This window comes from Amblyraja radiata, chromosome 5 (genome assembly GCF_010909765.2).
Source record: "Amblyraja radiata isolate CabotCenter1 chromosome 5, sAmbRad1.1.pri, whole genome shotgun sequence".
NCBI classification, from domain to species: Eukaryota; Metazoa; Chordata; class Chondrichthyes; order Rajiformes; family Rajidae; genus Amblyraja; species Amblyraja radiata.
The window spans coordinates 90,403,602-90,429,003 of NC_045960.1; the positions used below are offsets into that span (position 1 = coordinate 90,403,602).

Here is a 25,402-nt window from a genome sequence, read left to right on the forward strand (position 1 = left end):
TGTACATTGGGTGAAGGGTACAGTTGAGTTTGGGTGTGTACATTGGGTACAGTTGAGTTTGGGTGTGTACATTGGGTGCTGTTGCTCTGACATTGTGTAGATTGGTGAAGGGTACAGTTGAGTTTGGGTGTGTACATTGGGTACAGTTGAGTTGGGGTGTGTACATTGGGTGAAGGGTACAGTTGAGTTGGGGTGTGGAGATTGGGTGAAGGGTACAGTTGAGTTTGGGTGTGGAGATTGGGTGAAGGGTACAGTTGAGTTTGGGTGTGGAGATTGGGTGAAGGGTACAGTTGAGTTGGGGTGTGTACATCGGGTGCTGTCGCGTTGACGCCTGTCCCTGGTATTGGGCGCGGCTGGCTGTCGCGCAGGCGCGGGCGGCTGGAGGTGGCGCCTCTGGTCGGGTGGGGCTGGTGATGTCGGACTGGGAGGCGGAGAGCGACGATGAGCCGAGCCCGGTCCCGGTCCCGCGGGCGGAGTGGAGGCCGTCGCCGGCAGCAGCAGCAGAGCGCAGCCCGAGCCCTGAGCGGCCCAGGAGGCGGAGCCATGAGCTGGGGGCCGGGGACCGCTGCGAGATCCGCGGGCAAGAGGGCCGAGGATGGCGGCCGCCGGGGGCCCGAGGCGGAGGCGGGGGCCGGGGCCGCGACCAGGGCTCCTCCCTCAACTTCCACATAGACAGCGCCTTGGTGGGCACCGTTATAGGTGAGGGCCGGGTAAATACCCGTGTCAGGGGGCAAGGACTGGGTAAATATTTATGGGTGTGAGGGAGGGTCTGGGTAAATACCCATGGACAGGTTGTAAGATCTGGATAAATACTCATGGGAGGGAGAGAGGGACTGGGTAATTAGTCATGGGTCTGAGTAAATACCCTTTGGTTGGGTAGCGGGTCTGTGTAAATAGCCAGGCACCAGAGGGGAGTCTGGGTGTGTCAGGGGTCGAGTCTGGATAATTGCCCGTGGGTACAGTGACCAGGGGGAGGGACTGGGTAAATACACAGTGACCAGGGGGAGGGTCTGGGTAAATACACAGTGACCAGGGGGAGGGACTGGGTAAATACACAGTGACCAGGGGGAGGGACTGGGTAAATACACAGTGACCAGGGGGAGGGACTGGGTAAATACACAGTGACCAGGTGGAGGGTCGATAAATACCTAGTTTCGTGGGATAGTCCAGGTGAACATATGGGGGTGTCATGGTCATGGTCATGGGCAGGGTCTGGGTATACACAGTGTTGGAAGAGGGTCAGCAGTAATCACGTGGATATCAGGAGGCGTGTCCAACTAATCCTCCAGGTATTTGGAAAGGGTTTGGGTAAACGCCTTGGGCTTTGGAAGAGGGTTAGTAGTAAATACCCGGGTGTCAGCGGGGAGGGGTCACAGCAGTGAATGCCCTGGCATTGGTGATGGTCCAGGTAAACACCCTGGCATCAGGCACAGGGTAAGTATAAAGACACAGCTGAGTGTGTCTGCTGCAAAAAAGGTGTGCACGTATAAGGTAAATAAAAACTGGTGCGAACTTGTGCGTTTTATGAAGTTGCCTGGTATGAGTATCTGAGATTTAGAAAATAGGCAGGTGGGAATATCTGTCTGTGACTAGCAAGCAAAATTTGGGTGAGAGGATCATGGATAGATGCCCAGATGAATTTAAGTGGTGAATTGCTGGGCGGAATATCAGCAGTACCGTGAGTACCTACGTAACTGGATTAATACTGGGTATGACTATGGATTTAGTAAATATCCAAGACCAAAAATCTGTTTTATATTCTGATATCAAGTATCCAAGGGCAAGGGCAAAGGTAGAGAATCCCAAAGGTGTAAATTTCTAGGAGTTACGGTAAATTACAAAGCTGTTTACCAATTGAATGCCTGGGATGAATCAATGCAGTAATTCCCTGGAAGTTCATAGATGAATTGTATACTGAGCCAGTACTTAGTAAATAGCTTTGGTAACTATCCTGATGTCAATACCATGAATATGAATTGTTTGTAAATACAAAGTGAAATTAACTGAAGGTGGAATTTTTGGGTATGCTTTCTAGGGTGGGGCATTGAGTATTAGAAAGGCGCTATATAAATCCCATCCATTATTGCATCATGGCAGAAAATCCTGGAAAGGTAAATAACGATAATTGAATATTGCAAATAAGTACTGTAATACTGGCTCGCTATCATTATGTGACTGTTGGGTTAAATACCATGACATGAATCCTGGTGTGTATAGTAAGTTGATATATCCTGGTTTAAAAACCTAGGGATAAATAGTATGGCAGACCTCTTTGTGATGCCATGTCTTGACTTTCTTGGTCTCCAATTATCAGTTTCTCTCAGACTTGAATATGCTTCCTTCCTTACTGCTTCAATACTTCCCTCTGCCCGATTCCTCTCTTCCCCCCAACCCCACTACTTGGGCTCTGTTCCCCCTCTCTGGCGCTATCTGCACCCCACTTTGTTTTCATCTTTTCACCCCCCCCCCCCCCCCACCCACCCACCATGATGTCAAGTACTTCAGCCTGTTTCTGTAAGAGTCCATGTCCATCTGAGAGTTTGATATGGTCTTTTGCATGTCTTTAGGTCGAGGAGGGTCTAAAATACGTGAACTTGAAGAAACATCAGGATCTAAAATACAGGCAAGGACTTGCTCAGAATGATCTCAAAGCTAGAATTGGTTCTGATCAAAATCGGTGAAAGCAATATGATTTGAAGTATGATTTAACTCTCCGTGCCCCTACCAAAGCACTATCACAAATTAGTTCTCCTGGTAGTGTGAGTGCACCTTGGAGATTGCTAATTTTGTGTGGATCACCTGCTGCTTAAAGTACAATTTGTCATGGTGGCATCAACGATTTGACTTGTAAAAGTGTTGGTGGCCACCTATCTGAACCATACTTGCTGCTCCCTCTGGCTATTCAGATTATTTGTCTCCAATCCCAGTGTCCATGGAGAGAAAAAAAGTGTCATGCATAGGAGCTCTTTCAGGATCCTTGGACTGATGAAAGGTATTAAAGGATGGCATTGCTCACATTCGCATTTTATGATGTGGGAGACCATGTAGCCCATCGAATCAACATGGGCTATCCAGAGCTATCTCACCATTTTCAATTCTGCCACTAGCTTCCCTGTAACCTTTTCTCTCTTGTGCCAATCAATTGCTTCCTGATTTTCATAAGACCCATCTACGTTGCTGCTATTTAACCTACCAACCAGCACGTCTTTGGTGCTGTAGCTAAGGCTGATGTCCGATGAATTTGCTTTGACGAGAACACTGTTTAAAACGATATACTGTTAAGTACACTAAAGACTGAGAAATTTGACCCTTGGATAATGCAGGCTATGAATGATACAAGCATCATTTAATCAACCCAAAATAGAAACTTAATCTACATTACTCTTAAAAGTGTCACTCTTCAGGTATTCGGTTTGAACAGCATGATATTAGAGTTGGAGAGTCCTGCAGCATGGAAACAGCCCCTTCGGCTCAACTTGCCCACACTGAACAACATGTTCCATCTACACTAGTCCCATCTGCCTCCATTTCGTCCATAAGCCTCCTAACCTGTCCGATCCATGTACTTCTTTAATTGTGTCTTGCACAATTCTGATAATCGGAATTCTTTTACTTCTCTGGGTACAGTGTCATCTCGGACATGGAAGGAATTGCTGCATCTCTCAGTATGTGTGTGCTCATGATACTATAAACCTGGCTGTACGTCCATGGCATGTTTTCAGATTGAAGCCTATTCACTCTTTCATAAGTTCAATATGGGAGTGATGCAAAATGAGCTCCTTGTACCCAGTCTGGGTTACCAAAAATGGCAATGTGCATATTCTGAGATATAGGGTCTGTTCAATATGTACTGTTTGTACTTGCACATTTGGTCAGTTCAATATGTACTGTCTATACTTGCGCATTTTATGATAGATACTAAAAGGTGACATTGAAGTTGAGGTGAGGCTTTTCGGCAGCCACGAGGCCCAGCTGAAAGCGAAGGAACTGATTCTTAACCTTATTGCAAGGAGAAATACAGATCAGTTGAATGGACCTGAGAGAAGTGACCAAGGTATGCCTGAATGATCCTTGTTTTTTTTAAATTTGCATTGTTCTTGGAATTGAACTGTGAGTATCCTATTTCATCAGGTCATTAAAAATAATACATATAAGATTTGACACAAGTGCTGGAGGGACTCACCGGATCAGGTAGTATCTATGGAGGACCATATAACCATATAACGATTACAGCATGGAAACAGGCCAGCTCGGCCCTTCTAGTCCGTGCCGAACACTTACTCTCACCTAGTCCCATCTACCTGCACTCAGACCATAACCCTCCATTCCTTTCCCGTCCATATACCTATCCAATTTATTTTTAAATGATAAAATCGAACCTGTCTCCACCACTTCCACTTGAAGCTCATTCCACACAGCTACCACTCTCTCAGTAAAGAAGTTTCCCCTCATGTTACCCCTAAACCTTTGTCCCTTAATTCTCAAATCATGTCCTCTTGTTTGAATCTTCCCTACTCTCAATGGAAAAAGCTTATCCATGTCAACTCTGTCTATCCCTCTCATAATTTTAAAGACCTCTATCAAGTCCCCCCCCTTAACCTTCTGCGCTCCAAAGAATAAAGACCTAACTTGTTCAACCTTTCTCTGTAACTTAGAACATAGGTGACATTTCAAGTTGGGGCCCGAAACATTGCCCATCCATGTCCTCCAGTGATGCCACCTGACCTGCGGACTTACTCAAGCACTTTGCATTTTTTTTTGTAAACCAGGATCTGTAGTTCCTCGTGTCTACATACAAGCTTTGTATACATTATATTTGTTAATTGAATGACGTGGGGAGGGGGGTCTTCATTAAAAGGTGTTGGGATAACCCTGATTTCACGATTTGGTTCATGATGCCACTAGTGTAACCCTGGATTTTGGAGTTTACATTTTTGTCCTAGTGTCTCAAATTATCTCAATTTGTTTCTATGTGTCCTTTATTTGATATTCTAAGCATATTCATTTAGTGGGCACTTTGTCATGATGATGGTAGTGTGTTATGTGCTGGGCCGTTTGTATTGTTTTGTCTCTGCAGACCCATGGTGGCGGAAGCCTTCCTGGGTCCCAGGGTCCATTTTACTCATTCTATAACTCCAATTTCGCCACCCACCGAAATCAGCATTAAACGACTGCCTTTTTCTTTCCTTTTGTGTCCATCCACCAAAGGCATTGCATCGAAGCTCAGTGGTAGGTCAGCCACCACCTCCAACACCCCTTTGGCCAAGTGCAGCAGCATAAACCCGTCCCGTCCTGCGATCAACTGGACCTCGCTGCGTGAGAACAAGGAGAAATATGAAGCTATGAAGTGGGCTGGTTGGTATCTCCTCCGCTTCAATTAAATACTGAAGCTTTGGTCACTGGTGAGGACCAAGGCTGATTTTCCTTTTGATCTGAAGTAACAACTTTCTCCTTTTGCATTAAGGTCTTACAATAATTAAAAAAGACTTTTACATTGAAGCTGAGTCAGTTATCAATATGACACCTGCAGAAGTTTCCAACTGGAGGTAATTACTAGTATCTGATACAAATTCTTAATTTTAGTTAATCCAAAACATCGTTCAAGACAAGATTAGTTAGTTTTCAGATTTCATTAAAATAGCTGTATTGTAGACAGTGAAGGGGGTTATTAACATTACAGTGGTGGGCTGGGCTGAGGGATGGCAAACAGTTTAATTCAGAGAAGTGTGAGGTGCTGCATTTTGAGAAGTTGCACCAGGCCATGACCGACACGTTGAATGGTAGGAGGGGAGTGTTGCAGAACAGAGCGATTGAGGACTACAGATACATAGTTCCCTGAAAGAGGTCACAGGTAGATAGGGTAGTGAAGAAGACTTTTGGTGCCTTCACTTTTGGGTATCAAAGTTGGGACATTATGTTGCAGTTGTACAAAGTGTTGGTGAGGCTGCTCATGGAGTATTGTGATCAGTTTTGGCTGTTGGATGAAAGAAGCCGTTAAGTTGGAAAGAGTGCAGAGAAGATTTACGAGGATGTTGCCAGGACTCTAGGACCGGAGAGATTTGGTGGGCTAGGACTCCTTGTGCACAAGAGTCCCAAGGGGTGATCTTATAGAGGTGTATAAAATCATGAGGGAAATGAATAGCGTAAAAGCAGGTTTGTTTTCCAATGGTAGCGGAACTAGAGGGCATAGGTTTAGGGTGAAAAAGGAAAGATTTAATAGGTGCCAGAGGGACAACTTTTGACAGAGATTGGTTGGTATATGGAACGAGCTGCCGGAGGAAGTTGAGGCAGGTACTGTAACCACATTTAAAAGACACTAGACTAAGTGGGACCCGTTGGGTCCCAGCTTCACACGAGAGGGCTGGTCCCCCAATGCAATATTCCACCTCTCCACCAATTCCAACACACACTCGCACACACACCCTCCACCTTACACACTCACACACATACACTCACACACATACACTCACACACATATACACACTCGCTCACTCTCACTCATTTACACCCCGGCTCACACTCATTTACACACCGGCTCACACACAGACACTCACATACACACACTCACATATACTCTCACATATGCTGTCACGCGCGCTCTCTCACGCGCACTCTCACACACACTCTCACACACACACACACACTCTCTCACACACATACAATCACACTAGCACACACTAACACACACACACTCATATACTCGCACATATTCATGCACACTCACATTCACGCACACTCACAGACACACATTCACGCATAAACTTTTTTGAATCTACTCACACGGCTGAGCACGGCCTCTCCACTGTGGGGCTTCCCCAGTCAGCGGCACTTCCGCAATCAGCGTGACCTCTGCACTTCCTGGAAATTACGCAATCAGTGTGACCTCTGCACTCACCGGAAATTACGCAATCAGCGCGACCTGTCCACTAAGCGGAAGTCACGAAATGACCGAGACTTTTGAACAGTCGGACCTAATAAAGCATTTATTCCTTCCAAACACAGTCGGACCTAATACAGCATTGCAGTTTCAGGCACAGGCAGGGCAGCAGGCCAAACAACTCATGGCATTGTCACTTCATTTAATTTCATTTCCAATTAAGCATTGCACTTTCAAGCACAGGTAGGGCAGCTGGCCAAACAACTCATGGCATTGTCATTTCATTACATTTCCAATTAAGCATGACACTTTCAAGCACAGGCAGGGCAGCAGGCCCAACAACTCATGGCATTGTCATTAAGGGCTAACAAATCATTTATTGCAAGTACATTGCAGACTCACAGTTCAGTTGATTCACAGCTTAGAATGACAGTCAAGGCCTCTCCCTCACGATCTTGCAGAGTGACTGATTCGTGTCCAGGCATCCGGGGTTTTATAGTCCTGCCCCCCCGCCCCCCCCCCCCCCCTCCCTGAAGGGGCGTTACCTTCATTACGGTGATTGACAGACGAGAGGACCAATCAGCTGATCTCAAGGTTTTTTAAACACTCATAACTTTTTTATTTTTCATCAAAGGGAAAATTCCTCGGGGCTGGCTCAGCGGAGGAGGACTGTGAGTAAGATGGCCAAAAATCACAGTGATACAGGGTTGCGTTTTTTCTAAAATCAATATACAGCGCAGACAAGAAGTGGTCAAGATGAGACTTTTAATTATATAGATTTACACAGGGACATGGATAGGAAATGTTTAGAGGAATATGGGCTAGCACAGGCAAATGGGACTAGCTTGGATGGGGCATCTTGATCGGCATGGACAAATTGATCCAAAAGGCCTGTTCCTGTGGTGTATGACTCCATAACTGGATTTAATAACCACTAGTTTGTTGCAGTGGCCAAGATACTGTGTTTTCACATTCATTGTCATCTGCTATTGACCTATGGTCAGTTTTATAGAATGACTATGGTTCCTCTCTGACAACAAAGATTATTGCTTTTGCTAGCATGTTTTTGTGGGTATTTTATCCTGTTTGCTGCAATAATATCAATAATCATTCTGGCAGATGTAGATATCTTCTTGGTCAGTCAGTCACTTTTATTTCTGTGTTTCATGGAAAAATGCAGCAAGTCTATAAGAATCTGAGAAGCAAAGGCAGGGCACATTGTCAAAATCTTTCTCCCAAGAGGGCATAATTTTAAGATTTAAAAGGTAGGAGGTTTGATGGAGATCTGAGAGAAGTATTTTTTATGCGCAGTGATTGATATCTGAGCCGGTTTCTGTGCTGCACAACTCTTATTACTCTAAGGATGTGGATGTGGAATGATATTTGAGAGGAAGGAAGTAGGTGTGAGTAGCGTATTTTGGCTCTAGGTGTGGGTGGAATCTTTACAGAAGAGTGCTGACTAGACCAAGGTCAAGAGTTACGTATTCTAAAGTTTTTCCAGAGTTGCATCAACATTCCAGTCTCGGAAGAGCAATTTAAAACAAGGAGTTGTTAAATTATCAGACAGGAAAAGCTGATAGCTGTATCGTCTTTGTCACTCTCTTGGGAGGAGCATGATATTGGATGTTAGCGATTCTTGCGGTCTCCTTCTGCGATTCACGTACTCCTTTTAAACCTTCCTCTTATTAGTGCTTACTTTGTTTTAATCATTTGAGTCTAATTCATGTCAATTGGAGCTGAAAGTTTTTTTTAAATCCTCTGCTGTACCTCATTTCAAATCATGGCCAGTCCAATTCTCTTTTCTGAGAGTAAAGCATAATTACTTGGAGAATACACCATATTGTTCACATAGATTGTTGCCCAGGCTAGCGATATCACTAACATGCACTAGAACTTGAAGGTTGGAATTCGGGTGTATTACAATACGGGGATTTTTTTGTGTGCAATTTTACTGAAGAGAGCCAAAAACAATGCAAAAGTTTTGTTAAAAATTATTGCCTTTTTAAAGCTGGTCCATTCAGCAAGCAGGCACCTCCTCCACAGTGAAATAATCACCATTGCAAGTCCTCACTAATTGGATCAGTTGTGTGTGCCTTCAAACTGGTGCTTTGTTGTCAGAAGGACATTCCAGGAACAACTTTTAAAAGTTCATAGATTTAAAAAGTGAATAAGTTGATGACTGCATCCTTGGAATTTTTTTTTATAGTTTTTATTTTTTTGCAGTTTAAAACTAGAATGGATTGACTGGTTTTAAAATGCATTTGGTGAAAACCTACTTTCAGTTGTATGGGTGAAAAAAGTGACTAGTTACATTTTAAGGCTTGGCCTTAAAGACACAGAGTAGGGTTTTGCAAGAGGCTGGGTGGGAAGCAGTGTAGTCCATATAGTTGTGGGAGTCGGTGGGTATGTGGGTAGTAGACATCAGTCAATAGTCTGTCCCTGTGCTGGAGATGGAGAGATCAAGAAAATGGAGAGAGGTGTCGGAGACAGTCCAAGTGAATTTGAGGGCATGGTGGAAGTTAGTGGTAATGTTAATAAAATCAATTAGTTGTGCAGGAGGCAGCCCTGATGCAGTCACCAATGTAGCGGAGAAATATTAGGGGGATGATGCCGGACGCGCCTAGAACAAGAACTGTTCAATGTAACTAACTCGGCGGTCAGTCAGCATCACTGGAGAACATGGATAGGTGATATTTCAGATCGGGACTACTTCAGGCTGTGGGGGGGAATAATGGAGTTGGGAGGAGGAGGGGAGAAATTGGTGCAAGTCCAGGTGGGGCACAGGGAAAAGGTGTTTGGGGGGAGTAGGTGGTTTTGGTTTGTTACCTAAATTTGAAGAATACAATGTTCATACCATTGGGTTGTAAGCTACCCAACCTTTGTTCCTCCAGTTCGTGTGTGGCCTCACTCTGGCAAGTGCAGGTTGAGAAAATAACAATTTTCCTTCACTGCTTATACCAGATACTGTTATTTAATTCTGTTTAATTTTATGCCAACTAAAATTGATTTTATTGAATTCAGTGAAAACTGTTTTTAATAGTTTGCTAGCCCGTTTTTTGGCCCCCTGGTGTTCTTCAATCAATCATTTATTTTTTCTGTTTTGATCTCTCCTCCTTTTCACTTTGCCTTGTTATTTCCTTTCTCAAGTGCATTTTAACTTCTACATTCCCAGTTGCATCTCGATGGTGCATATTGACTAGCAGTTGCCAAAAATCATCATAACTCTCCAGTGCATTTGAATAAGATATATAAAACAGCAATGTAGACATTTCTACATGGAGCTTTTTCTGTGTTTTTCTGCTGTAAGTTGGATCCAGAGAAAGACACAAGGAGCTGGAGTAACTCAGCGGTGAAGCACCATCTCTAGAGATCATAGATAAGAGGCGTTTTGGGTCGGGACCCTTCAGACTGATTGGAGGGTGGGGGTGAGGACAACTGGAAGAGGGGAGGGGCAAGAAAAGCCCGGCAGTTAATGGGTTGTTACAGGTGAGGTTTTATTAAGGCAGATGGTTGGACAAAGGCCTGTGATGCAAAGGCAGATGTGAGACAAAAGAATTGAAGAGATGCAAATTGTGACGGTAGAGGAAGGAACATGAGGGGGAGGGGAGAAATAGGTGAGGGTGTGGGGGTGGGGGGGGGGGGATGTGCGTAGGGAAAGAAGTGAGTGGGGGAAGGATTGTAGTTGCCTAAGATTTGGATGATTCATTATTTGTACTGTTGTAAACTACCCAAGCAGATGGTGTTCCTCCAGTTTGCTTGTGGCCTCACTCTGACAGTGGAGGTCCAGGACAGAAAGTTGAGAATGGGAAGAGGAGTTCAAGTGGTTAGCAACCAGGAGATCCAGTAGGCTTTGGTGGACCGAGCACAAGTGTTTGGTGAAACGGTGACTGAGACTACGCTCAGTCTTGCCGATGTACAGGAGGGCACATCAGGAACACCGGATACAGTAGATGAGGTTAGAGGAGGTGCACATGAATCTCTGTCCCGCCTGGAAGGACCGTCAAGGTCCCTAGCAGAGGTAAGGGAGGAGGTATAGGGCCAGATGTTGCATCTCCTGCGGTTGCAGGGGAAAGTACCTGGGTACGAGGTGGTTTGGGTGAGAAGAGATGAATGGGAATGATCTCTGCAGAAGGTGGAAAAGGGTTGGGATGGGAAGATGTGACTGGTGGTGGGATCATGTTGGACATGATGGAATGTCCGAGGTTGAAGTGTTGGATGAGGAGGCTGGTGTGGTGAAAGATAAGGACCAGGGAAACACTATCCTCCATTTGGGGGTAGGTAAATGACACCAGAACTACAGGGCAAGGAGAAGATGCGGGTGAGTGAACCATGTATGACAGCAGGGGGGGGGGGGGGGGGACCAAATTTATTTAAGAGTCCTGGAATAAAAATCCTCATCTTGTGAGCAAATAGACAATAGGTGTAGGCCATTCGACCCTTCGAGCCAGCTCTGCCATTCAATGTGATCATGGCTGATCATCCCCAATCAGTACCCTGTTCCTGCCTTTTCCCCATATCCTCTGACTCCGCTATCTTTAAGAGCCCTATCCAGCTCTCTCTTGAAAGCATCCAGAGAACCGACCTCCACCGCCCTCTGAGGCAAAGAATTCCACAGACTCTCACAACTCTGTGTGAGAAAAAGTGTTTCCCCAGAAGATATGGAGAAATTGAGAGTAGGGTTTTGCAAGAGGCTGGGTGGGAAGCAGTGTAGTCCATATAGTTGTGGGAGTCGGTGGGTATGTGGGTAGTAGACATCAGTCAATAGTCTGTCCCTGTGCTGGAGATGGAGAGATCAAGAAAATGGAGAGAGGTGTCGGAGACAGTCCAAGTGAATTTGAGGGCATGGTGGAAGTTAGTGGTAATGTTAATAAAATCAATTAGTTCTGCACGGGTGCAGGAGGCAGCCCTGATGCAGTCACCAATGTAGCGGAGAAATAGTAGGGGGATGATGCTGGGCGCGCCTAGAACAAGAACTGTTCAATGTAACAAACATAAAGGCAGGCATAGTTGAGGCCCATGCGAGTGCCCATGGTTTCACCTTTAACTTGGAGAAAGTGAGAGGAGTCGAAGGAGTTGCTGTTGAGGGTGAAGACAAGTTCTGCCTGGTGGAGGAGAATGCTAGTAGAGAGACATTTATTAGGTTTCTGTTTACGGAAGGACCGGAGGGCCTTGAGACCGTCTTGGTGAGGGATGGAGGTGTAAAGATACTGCATGTCCATGGTAAAGATGAGGTCATGGGGGCCTGGACTCTAAAGGTTATTGAAGAGCGTGTGAGGGAAGGTGATAGAAGAGAGTAGGGCAGGGCTGGGGAATGATAGGTTGGAGGCTGTGGAGAGGATATGGCCAGAGGTGATGAGCTCGGAAATGGCCTGGGAGATGATGGCCTGGTGGTGTTTGTCCTGGTCATGGGGTAGGTGTGGCTGCAGAATTGTATCCTACCTAAGGATTTAGTTAGAAGGCAGCCTTCTAATTAAAAGTCAAAGGACAAAGGACATTTATTTGTCACGTACACCAATTGGTGTAGTGAAATTTGTCTTGCCATGCAGTACACAGATAAAGATAAGACACAACATTAAAGAATTTAACAATAAACATAAAAAACATCCCCCCACAATGGTTCCCATTTATGAGGGAAGGCACTGTGGGAAGTGATAAACAGAAGACAATAGCAGCGACCAAAGATCTAATTGAAAGTTATATTGATGTGAGGAAAGGACAGCATTGAATAACATTGAGCAAAGACCTGCAACCAGCACCTTTGGTTATATATCTGTAAAGATATTTATAAATCTGTGAAACTTGCTGATGAGAAGCTTTGTGGTAGGATATCTATAGAATCGTACCTGGTCTGTGGGAAGAGACTTAATAGCAGATGAATTTAAATTAGTGGTGTATCAAATGTTTAGATGGGGACAGAAAATGTGAAATCTATCCTCAACCAAAGTAAAGATGGTATTGATGTGCTCATGATCTGGATGCATTGTAGTGGGCTGCATTCCAAATGCACTTAGACAATAGACAATAGGTGCAGGAGTAGGCCATTTGGCCCTTCGAGCCAGCACCGCCATTCAATGTGATCATGGCTGATCATCCCCAATCAGTACCCCGTTCCTGCCTTCTCCCCATATCCCCTGCCTCCGATATCTTTAAGAGACCTATCTAGCTCTCTCTTAAAGCATCCAGAGAACCTTCCTCTGAGGCAAGAATTCCACAGACTCACCATTCTCTGTGAGAAAAAGTGTTTCCTCGTCTCTGTTCTAAATGGCTTACTCCTTATTCTTAAACTGGCCCCTGGTTCTGGACTCCCCCAACTTTGGGAACATCTTTCCTGCCTCTAGCGTGTCCAAGCCCGTAACAATCTTATATGTTTCAATGAGATACCCTCTCATCCTTCTAAACTCTTCTAAACATCCTTCTAAACTAAACACTTGAATAAACATTTTTGGAAAATCAGTGTAATTTTAGACATTCCATGTAGTTTTGTTTTTCTTACCTTTTATTAGTTGGCTGTAGGATATGGTCATTCCTTTCCCACCCTGTTGACTATGAATTGAATAGTTTGTGAGGCCATATCAGAGAGTAGTGAAGAGTCAAACACAGTGATGTGTCTGAAGTCACGTTGATATGATCGAGAAAGGAAAGCAGACTTCCTTCACCGAGTAACTTTGTAATGTTTCAAGTTTTTTATGATAATCCAATAATTTTATGGTAACTTTCTATGTTTCTAACTATTTCTGGGCCAAGTTTTTTGAAATCGCATTTAGAGTCAGAAATTGCAGAGGCGCTGTGAGATAAGGGAATCATCATAAGACACCGGTGAAGTGTGGGGAGACTGGAGGGCGGCTAATAGAATCATAGATTAATACAGTGTGGAAACAATACCAACTCGCCCACACTGACCTACAATGTCCCAGCTACCCTTGTCCCACTTTCCTGTGCCTGGTCCATAACCCTCCAAACCTGTCCTTTCCGTGCACCTGTCCAACTGTTTTGTAAACAATGGGATAGTCCCAGCCTCTTCTGGCAGCTTGTTCCATAAACCCACCGCCCTCTGTGTGCAAAAATGACCTCTCGGATTCCTATTAAATATTTTCCCCTTCACCTTGAACTCTGCGAGTTGGATGATCAGCCATGATCATATTGAATGGCGGTGCAGGCTCGAAGGGCCGAATGGCCTACTCCTGCACCTATTTTCTATGTTTCTATGTCCTCTGGTCCTCGATTCCCCTACTCTGGTTAAAAGATTCTGTGCATCTACCCGATCTATTCTTCTCATGATTTTGTATACCTCTATGAGGTCTCCCCTCATCATCCATGGAATAGAGACCCAGCCTACTCAACATCTCCCTATAGCTCACACACTCTAGTCCTGGCAACATACTCGTAAATCTTTTTTGAACCCTTTCAAGCTTGACAATATCTTTCCTATATCATGGTGCCCAGAACTGAACACAATATTCTAAATGCGGTCTCACCAACATCTTATACAACTGCAACATGACCTCCCAACTTCTATACTCAATACTCTGACTGATGAAGGCCAAAGTGCCAAAAGCCTTTTTGACCACCTTATCTACCTGCAAATCATCCTTCATGAAACCATGCACTTGTACTCCTAGATCCCTCTGCTCTACAACACTACTCAGAGGCCTACAGTAGGTACTGCCCTTGTTTGACGTACCAAAATGCAACACCTCACACTTCTCTCGATCCAAATCCTGCTGCAATCGTTCAGAACCATCTTCACTATCTGCAAAGCCACTAACTTTTGTATCATCAGCAATAATCTTGCCCTGTATGTTCTCATTCAAACCATTGATGTAGATGACAAACAGTAACGGGCCCCGCACTGAACCCTGAGGCACACCACTAGTCACAGGCCTCCATTCTGAGAAGCAACCTTCCACCATCACCCCCTGCTTCCTTCCATGGAGCCAATTTGCTTTCCATTCAGCTATCTCTCCTTGGATCCCATGAGATCTAACCTTCCAGGGCAGCCTACCATGCAACACCTTGTCAATTGCCTTACTGAAGTCCACGTACACAACATCTACAGCTCTGCCCTCCACAACCTTTTTGCTCGCGTCTTCAAAAAAAATCAATCAGATTTGTGAGACACGACCTCCCACATACAAAACCATGCTGACTGTCCCTAATCAGCCCTTGCCCATCCAAATACCTGTATATTCTATCCCTCAGAATCCTCTCCAGTAACTTTCCAGCAGACATTAGGTTTACTGGTCTATAGTTCCCAAGTTTTTCCTTTGCATTCCTCTTTAAAAAGCACAACATTTTTGCTTTTTAAAGAGTTCCCAGCATTTTCCCTGCAGCCCTTCTTGAAAAGAGGCATAACATTTGCCATCCTCTGGCACCTCTCCTGTATTTAAGGACGACTCATAAATTTCAACCAGGGCTTAAATAAACATTTAAACAAACATTTGGGAATATCGGGATTGTTACCCTGGTTTAAAGTGTGGGAGATAATGTTAAACGAATTTGAGGTTTTTTTTTTAACAATCCGAGTCGTACAGCACTGAAATTGGCCCTTCAGTCCACCTCATCCATGCTGATCCAAACAAATAGATGTAGTGTTTTGTTGTCACTTTTGACCATGCTTTTGACTAGTGACTCATAACCCAAACAGCCCTTCTCCTTCTTCTTCTTCTTAAGCCCTTTGCTCCTCTAGGGAGCATAGGCCATTGACAAATGTCCTCCACCTCACTCGGTTGTTGGCAGTTCTTTCGAGATCTCCCCAGTTGAGCCCATTCTCAGACATTTCTGTCTGGAAAACTCTTCTCCAGCTGTTCCTGGGGCAACCTCTTTTCCTTTTTCCTTGGGGATTCCATTTCAGGGCTTGCCGGGTGATGTTTGTGGCAGGTTTCCTGAGGGTGTGTTCAATCCAACTCCATTTTCTCCTTCGAATTTGTAAGTCAATGGGCTCCTGGCTTGTTTGTTTCCACAGGTCCACATTGCTTACTTTGTCTCTCCGCCAGATGTTAAGTATTCTCCTAAGGCAGGTGTTAATGAATGTTTGCAGCCTGTTTGTAGTGTGTTTTGTTGTTTTCCATGTCTCTGATCCATACTGCATCGCCTGTTTCACATTTGAGTTAAATATGCGTATTTTGGTGTTGATTGAGATGTGTTATGCGCTCCAGATCTTCCTGAGCATGTTAAGCACCACCCTAGCCTTATTGATTCTACTTTTTATGTCTGCCTCTGCCCCTCTGGTGATGTCCACAACACTGCCTAGGTATGTGAATGTTTCTACCTCCTCTAGAGCAGTGCTGTGCTTAAGGATATCCCAGGACCAAAACTCCTGCAGCATCAGGAAATCTCTACTCATCTACCAGCTAAATGTGTAAGGAATGTCCAGGGCAAAGAATGAATACATCTCAAGATCCACTAAGGACCTTAATGCTGATGTCCTCCTCCTACAAGAGACGCACATCGCCGATACCTCTTGTGCTTCCAAGCTCGGTATCTATGGCTTCAAGCTTGTTGCTGCTGTATGCCACAAAAAATACGGCATTGCTACTTACTTGAGTTATGACCTACATGATTTCCGTGTTCTTGAGGAACCTTGCTCCAATGACATCTTCATTGTTACTGTGAGGATTGGGGATATCACTGTCACAAATGTATATAAACCCCCTAGAGTCCAGTGGCCTGCCTCCATGCTACCAATTTTCCACCACCCAGAAGTACATGCAGGGGACTATAATAGTCATTACTCATCCTGGGGCTACTCAACCAAAGATGAGAATGGGGAATTACTGGATATGTGGACATCCAACAATGATCGCTGCCTCGTCCATGATGCCAAACAACCAGGCACATTCCACTCAAGCAGATGGAGGAGAGACTACAACCCTGACCTCTGCTTCACATGGAAAACCAATGTTGGCCTCCCCCTCCTTTCGCACTTCCCTCACAGTCAACATAGACCTGCTCTGATCCACATCGGTGCACAGATCCATGTGATCTCATCCAAGCCTCTCCCATGCTGGAACTTCAGGAAAGCAGATTGGACAGGTTTCACACAAGAAGTTGAGGAAAAGATCATGTCTTGAACCTGTCCCCAAGGACTATAAGTCCTTCTGCGCGATCCTGAAGACTGCAGCAACGAAGTACGTCCCTAGAGGCTTCCGCAAAAACCTCACTCCTTGCTGGCTCCCTGAATCAGAAGACCTCTTGAAGCAGGATGAGGCCACAGGCAAACAAGATACTGCCACAGATCTGTTAGATTCCCTGGATGCAGCAAGACGTCAGCGCTGCCAAGAGACTGTAGATGACTTGAACTTTACGCATTCAAGCTGGAAGGCTTGGACTCTCCTTCGTCATCTTGGTTCAGCTGTTCCTGCCCGGTGCATCCCCCCCAAGGTGTCAGCAAATGCCTGCTGGCAAACTCGAATGTCGCCACTTCCAAAGAAGCCCGACAAGAAGAGAGACAGAGCCTGACAAGGTCCATCTCCTCTTCACCACCCTCAAGCCCCCATTTTAATCCATACACTCCAGTTGATGTAGACAAAGGCCTGTCCTCTACTAAAGCTGGGAGGGGTTAATGGGATCTACCCCTATATTTCTGAAGAACCTTGGCCCCCATGGACGCAACTGGCTGGCTGCTTTTTTCACCCTTGTTCATTGTAGTGGAATTATCCCTAAGGTCTGGAGAGAGTCTAAAGTCATCACCATCCTCAAGCCTGGGAAACCTGCTGGTTACCGACCCATCTCCCTCTTGTGCACAACCTACTTGCTGTTTGAGCGCCTCCTGCTTGCCAGGATTTCTCCATTGGTAGAACCTGTTCTGTCCAGAGCGCAAGCTGGCTTTAGACCTGGTAGAAGCTGCGCAGATCAAGTCCTTGCCCTCACTGCCAATATAGAGGCTGGCTTCTAACATGCCTTGAAAACTGGTGTTGCTCTCATCGATCTGTCCTCACATCAGCTTATGACACCGTGTGGAGACATGGTCTGTTGCTGAAAGCTTCCAGAATCTTGAAGTGCCAAACCACCATGCGTGCCCTCTCATCCATCCTCAGCAACTGTAGATTTAGGGTCTCGCTTGGGAACCAGACCAGCTCTGTTAGTACCCTAAATGATGGTCTCCCCTACTCTTCAACATTTATGTGAGTGACATGCCAACTACTTTGTCCAGGAAGCTTGCATATGCAGATGACCTTGCCCTTGCCCACCAGGGAGCTGCCCTTGAGGATATCAGCAGAGTGCTAACCCAAGACTTGAAGGCGATGGAGGAGTACTTCACCTTCTGGCGACTTCGCCCTAACCCATCTAAGACAATCTGTCACTGCCTTTCACCTCAGCAATCTGCTCTCCAATGCAAAGCTCCGAGTGTCCTTTTGTGGTAAGCCGGTGAAGAATGAAGAATTCCCCAAGCACCTCGGAGTCACCCTGGATCACACCCTCACCTATCGTGATCACCTGAAGAGAGTGGCTGATAAACTGAAAGCAAGGGTCAACATCTTCGAGAAACTTGCAGGCAACAGCTGGGGATCCAATGCACACACCCTCCGTAACACAAGCTTAGCCCTAGTCTACTCACAGCCGAGTTTTGCTCAACAGCTCGGGCTAATAGCTGCCCCACCAAACGAGCTGACACTGTCCTTAACTCTGCAATGCGGGCCATCACAGGGACGCTTCAGTCAACACCTTTGCAGTGGCTCCCTGTCCTCTCTCTCATATCACCCCTCCCAGCATACGCAGAAGGGTTGAAAGATTGGTGCACCATCGTGGCTAACCCTGACCGTCCCATCCATGCTGACTTGAACAATCTGCCCAACATCTGCCTGAAGTCCCACAAACCCTTCTGCTCTTTCGTTAAATCCCTGGAAGACTTTGACTCCAAGACTAAATGGCGCGGAGCCTGGAAAGATGCCGACACCAACACCATCACAGACCGCACCGTGAAACCACCGGGTTTTGACCTCCATCGCAAGCAATGGCTAACCCTGAACAGAATCCCCCACCTGCATAAGTGGGGGATGTCAGACAGCTCTGCTTGCGACTGTGGACATCCAGACCAGATCATCCCACGCATCGTGAATGACTGCTCACTGAGGCTTTTCTCTGATGGCATCAAAGCCATCCACCCAGTAACTGATGCTGTCCTGGCCTGGATGTCGACCCTTGATCTATGACTTTAGGCTGTGCATGCCATACACAAGAAGAAGATGATCAAGATACCTTATCAAAGCAAGTTCCATTTGCCCACATAGGCCTGTATTCCTCTAAACCTTTCCTGTCCATGTGCCTTTATTTCACCTACTCTGGGGAAAAATGATTTTTTGCACTCACCTTATTTATTCCCAGCTTATTTTGCAGCACCTCTGTAAGATCATCCCTTGGCCTCCTGCACTACAAGGAATAAAGTACTGGGCCACCCAACCTCTCCCTATATCTCAGGCCTTCAAGTCCTGACAACATTCTAATAAATCATCTCTGCACTCTTTCCAGCCTAATGGCATCTTTCCAATAGCAGGCTGACAAAAACTGGACACAATTTTCCAAGTGCAGCTTTGCCAACATCTTGTACATAACATCCCAACTTTTATATTCATTTCCCTGACTGGTGAAGGCCAGCATGTCAAAAGTATTCTTCACCACCCTATTTACCTGCAATCCCATTTTCAGGAAACTACCTCTGCTCCTAGCTCTCTCTGCTCTATGCTCTGCTGGTTTGACTTGCCAAAATGTAACGCCTCGCACTTCTCCAAATTAAACTCTGAAGAAATTAGCCATTTCTCAGCCCACGTGCCCAGTTGATCAAGATCCTGCTGTAATTCTTGATAATCATCTTCACTTCCTACTATTCCACTTATTTTAGTGTGATCTGCAAATTTCCTCGTTATTCCTTGTACATTCAAATTCAGATTATTGATATAAATGACAAACAGCAATAGGAGGATTACCAAAATAGCACTGATCCCTGAGGTTCATCACTTGTCACAGGCCTCCAGTCTGAAAAACAACCTTCCATCTCTACTTCCTGCCATGAAGCCAATTCTGTATCCACTTAGTAGAAACAAGGAACTGCAGATGCTGGTTTACAAAAAAAGATACCATGTGCTGGAATAACTCAGCGGGTCAGGCAGCATCCCTGGAGAACATGGATAGGTGACGTTTCAGATTGGGACCCTTCTTCAGACTGGATCTCAGGGATGCTGCCTCACCCGCTGAGTTACTCCACCACTTCACGTATGTTACTCTTGCTCTTTCCCTGACTAATCTAATGGCATGCTTTCTCAGATCTCCAGATTATTAGTTCAGTAAATTATCTATTGTGCTACTATGCAAGTGGTTGCTTTGCCAGCAATAAGGACAAAAAAACGTGGTGAGATTCAGTATCCCTCAGATCTTACCGAATTAAACACTTATCCCTTGTGGCTGAAGTCTTGGACAATAGAATCCCAGTTACTGGAGGCTTGTCATTCACTGGCTTTAGATACTTGATAACTTGAAATATCTCAATTTTCCACTACCCTTTAGTAACCTGATTCCATATTGGAGCAAGCAACACTTTTCCCCATAGCAAATATACAGATGGTGGTTTTATATGCTACTGATTGTAGCAATGTTACAACATTTTGAGATTTAAAAAATCAAGTCTGTAATTTATCCCATCAGATAAAGCATAAAAAGAAGTTTAATTTGACACCTAATTCACTTTCATATCTCAAGTATTTAAAAAGTTATGGCCATTTTCATACTCGGAAATTAGCATCTTGTTCCCTATTGATTTTCTATGGACATAACAAAAAAGCTGTGATCGTGTGCAATCAAAAGCCCATAACCTTCTTAAAAATTAAGAGAACTGAATGAAATTTTCAGTTATCGTAGATTGAACCATTCTGAAACAAATATAAAATAATCTTACTTGGATGACCTGAAATTAAAGCATATAATTAGTTAGTTACCTAATTGTAGCTAATTTCAAACTTCAATTACTAGATCTAAACATCTATCCATTTCTTAATAAATGATTAACATTTTTAAATAGCCTAAGTGTCCAAATAATATTCATAAATAATTCACAATAAAACATGATTTTTAAATCTCATTTACATTAATTTATAGGCCAAATGGAAGGAATTTAGTGTTCAATTGCTGTAAATTAAAGTCCATTTTAAATCAGCTTTCTAGTGGGATCCTGTGAACGCGCTGGTTTAGAACGTTCACATTGCGCTAGATTTGTGCCCTCAAATGCCCAGAAAAATACTGCGGGATATAATGGGCCCAAAATGAGCTACTTGCAATATTAAACTTTGTATAAAGGGATCTTAAGAAGCCCTTTTTAATGTAAAAATAAGCAGCCTACCTTCTGTTATTTGCTCTATGCGACCCTGACAGCTGCCGGTGGTCGCGGGTTTAGAGATTGATTTTTAAACTACTATAACTATTATACGAGGCCTTTAAAACTAATAATAGCTTTTGCGACGGGGTCTTCAAGCGATTTTTCGTTAATAATTAACTAGGCTGAACAACTTCGATTTGAACAGCCTAGAGAAAATCGCGTTTTAAACCCGCCCCCCTCTAAACGGCGCCAAAATCGCGCACACCCGCAGCGACAGATTTTCAGCGACGCTTCAGGTAGGCTTTGCAACATACCTACTGATTGTGCTTCCAGTCTTTCCTGTTGGCGTCCTCATTTAGTGTTGTCTTTTCTGTGATTGCACAGTGCATACAACAAAATGTCAGTGCATCCTTCCCTTAAATAAACTGTCTTCAAGATAGACACAAAATGCTGGAGTAACTCAGCGGCTCAGGGAGCATCTCTGGAGAAAATGAATAGGTGAGGTTTCGTGTCGAGACCCTTCTTCAGACTGAGAATCAGGGGAGAGGGAAACTGGACGTATGAAAAGGTACAAAGAACAAATAAATGAAAGGTATGAAAAAGAATCAAAGCCAGTAACGATGATCAAGGAATCGTAGAGCCCACTAAGGTCTATTGTTGGCTGTGGAAAAGGTGATAACGAGTAAATCCAAACATGTTTTCATGATAAAATGGTTATCGTAAAACTACTTTTTTGTCCTGAACCCTCCAAGTTCACTCATGCCAGTCAGGGAAAAAAATCTGTCAGATTCACCCAATCTGGCCAGTGTGATTTTAAAATCCATTAACAGTGTATTTTGACTCAACTGCTCATTAGAATAGATTAGTTGTTGCTTTCTGTTGTTGCGTCCTGCTTTTGCATTGTAATTACTGTGATTGGGTTCTGTGTTTATCAAGAAACTAGGGAGAAACTAAGGATCCACTTATGTCACTTAGGGTTGGTCAACAACGCCCATATCCTTTGGAAAAAATGAATGATCAAGGGTGATGTTGAGAATGAATATATTTAATACCTGCACGAGACCTGAGAAAACCCGAGATGATCGAAAAATTTGAAGAACTAATCCAAGTACTTCTACCTTCTGTGACATCAAAGCACTGCAAAAAATAAGTTAATTCATGGTTATCCACATTCAGAATAAAGTTGTAGATGTGATTTACCCTATACAAACAGAACTAGGTATGGCAGATGTTTAAGAAATAACTGCAGATGCCGGGAAAATCGAAGGTAGGCAAAAATGCTGGAGAAACTCAGCGGGTGAGGCAGCATCTTTGGAGTGAAGGTATAGGTAACGTTTTGGATCGAGACCCTTCTTCTGCCTCACCCGCTGAGTTTCTCCAGCATTTTGGTCTACCTTGGGTATGGCGGATAGTATTTTATACGAATGATGTTCCAGTCTCCAGGCCAATGTTTATCGATAAAGCCAAGGTTTTTATGTCATGGTCTGAACTGAACCATGTGCATTTTCTGATGTCTTGGTTCCTCCACTTCAAATCCTGTATCAGGCATGCAGAAATTGGCAGATCATGAAGCAGCAGAGATAGAGATTGTGACTTTGATAAATTTATTCCATGAAATAAAATACCAGAGCACAAAGGAGGTGACAGACATTTGGCTGTTGAGTAGAGCTACTGCTTGTAGAAAAAAGCTGTTTTTATGTCTGGTTGTGGCGGCTTTGACAGTCCGGAGTTGCCTTCCAGAGGGAAGTGCATCAAAGAGTTTGTGGCCAGGAAGAGAGGGGTCAGAGATGATCTTACCCACTCGCTTCCTGGCCCTTGCAGTGTACAGTTCGTCGATGGGGGGAAGGTTGCAGCCAACAACCTTCTCGGCTGATCGAATGATGTGCTGCAGCCTCCGGATGTCATGTTTGGTAGCTGAGCCAAATCAGACCATGATGGAGAAGGTGAGGACAGACTCTATGAAGGCAGTATAAAACTGGACCATCATTGCCTGTGGCAGATTGTGATTTCTCAGCTGCTGCAGGAAGTACATCCTCTGTTGGACCTTTTTGATTGTGGAGTTGATGGTGGCCTCCCATTTAAGGTCCCTGGAGACTTAAATGAGAGGGAGAAGAATAAATCGGAGGTATCAGTATTACAGTTGAACAAAGGGGACTATGGAGCCATGAGGGAGGAGCTGGACAAAGTTGACTGGAAAGATATTCTAGCAGGGATGACAGTGGAACAACAATGGCAGGTATTTCTGGGAATAATACAGAAGGTGCAGGATCAGCTCATTCCAAAGAGGAAGAAAGATTCCAAGGGGAGTAAGGGGTGACCGTGGCTGACAAGTGAAGTCAAGGACAGGAATTCTCTGCCCCAGAGGTCGGTGGAGGCCAGTTCTCTGGATGCTTTCAAGAGAGAGTTAGATACTCTTAAAGATAGCGGAGTCGGGGGATATGGGGAGAAGGCAGGAACGGGGTACAGATTGTGGATGATCAGCCATGATTGCATTGAATGGCGGTGCTGGCTCGAATGGACAAATGGCCTACTCCTGCACCTATTGTCTACTGACTCCATAGATGTGACTGGTATTGTTCATGGTGAGTGGGGAGAGGGGAAGCTCTCCTAAAGTCTACAATCAATTCCATTGAGCTCCAGCTTGTTGTGATGTGACCAGGACACCATCTATCTCACTTCCTGTCTGTAGGCAGATTCCTCCCCATCCTGGATCAGTCCAATCAGGGTTGTGTCTGCTGCAAACTTGAGTAGCTTGACAGAGGAGTCTGTCGAGGTGCTGTTGTTGGTGTTGAGAGAGTAATGGAGAGGAGAGAGTCTATGCGTCTATTCTGAGGGTCAGTGGGTCTGAGATGTGCTTCCTGTCCGTCAGGAAGTTGGTGATCCACTGACAGAGGGGTTCAAGCACAGTCAACTAGGAAAGTTTGGAGTGTAGTAACTTTGGCACAATGTTGTTGAATGCAGAGCTAAATTCCACAAACAAAATCCTTGCATCGGTCCCCTGACGGTCTATGTGCTGGAGGATGAAGTGCAGGCCGAGGTTGACTGCCATCCATTGATCTCTTTCACCTGTATGCAAACTGCAGGGGGTCCAGCAGGGGGTTTGTGATATTTTTCAGGTGGGCCAGCACAAGTCTTTCAAGGGTCTTCATGATTACAGAGGTCAGTGCGACAGGCCTGTAGTCATTAAGACCAGTAATCCTTGGCTTTTTGGGTACGGGAACAATAGTGGAGTCTTTGAAGCAGGCAGGGACAGTGCAGGTTTGCAGGGACCGATTGAAAATGTCTGTGTAGACTGGTGCCAGTTGTTCGACAGAGAGCTTGAGGGTAGAGGGGGAAAACATTGTCCGGTCCTGGAGATTTCGGGCTTTTCTGCTTCCTGAATAGCTTTTCCACCTCCTCTATTGCTATTGTTAGTGATGGAGAAGTGGCCAGACTGATGTTGGGCAGCAAGGAGGGGGTGGATCTTCAGTCTGATTGTTGCAAATCTGATCGATTCAAGAACGTTCTAAGGCACAGTAATATTGCAGGAGCTCAGAATGAATCTTTTCCTGGCCAGTAAACATAAAGTGCGCCCCCATCCTCACCAAACTAAATATTCCAGGATTTCGTTGCTTCAGGTGTGATAGAATTGGAGGGGCAAGAGGTGGAGGTGTTGCATTGCTTATCAGGGAAGATATTACAGCAGTGCTTTGGCAGGATAGATTAGAGGGCTCGTCTAGGGAGGCTATTTGGGTGGAACTGAGAAATGGGAAAGGGGTAGCAACACTTATAGGGGTGTATTATAGACCGCCAAATGGGGAGCGAGAATTGGAAGAGCAAATATGTAAGGAGATTGCAGATATTAGTAGTAAGCACAAGGTAGTGATTGTGGGAGATTTCAATTTTCCACACATAGACTGGGAAACACATTCTGTAAATGGGCTGGATGGGTTGGAGTTTGTAAAATGTGTGCAGGATAGTTTTTTGCAACAATACATAGAAGTACCTACTAGAGAAGGGGCGGTACTGGACCTCCTGTTAGGAAATGAGATGGGTCAGGTGGCAGAGGTATGCGTTGGGGAACAGTTCGGGTCCAGTGATCACAATACCATTAGTTTCAATATAATTATGGAGAGGGACAAAACTGGACCTAGGGTTGAGATTTTTGATTGGAGAAAGGCTAACTTTGAGGAGATGCGAAAGGATTTAAAAGGAGTATATTGGGACAGTTTGTTTTATGG

At 44.8% G+C, this 25,402-nt stretch overlaps 1 protein-coding gene across 1 annotated transcript in view; it reads left to right on the forward strand.

The window, feature by feature from the left end:
* The first annotated feature begins 413 nt into the window (after positions 1–413).
* The window catches only part of LOC116973777 (probable ATP-dependent RNA helicase DDX53), an 84,231-nt gene continuing 59,242 nt past the window's right edge, over positions 414–25,402 (forward strand). The window contains exons 1-5 of the mRNA XM_033022084.1: positions 414–699; positions 2,568–2,623; positions 3,916–4,054; positions 5,209–5,355; positions 5,465–5,546. Of these exons, the coding sequence (XP_032877975.1) occupies positions 414–699; positions 2,568–2,623; positions 3,916–4,054; positions 5,209–5,355; positions 5,465–5,546 (710 nt within the window). The remainder of the gene's footprint in view (positions 700–2,567; positions 2,624–3,915; positions 4,055–5,208; positions 5,356–5,464; positions 5,547–25,402) is intronic.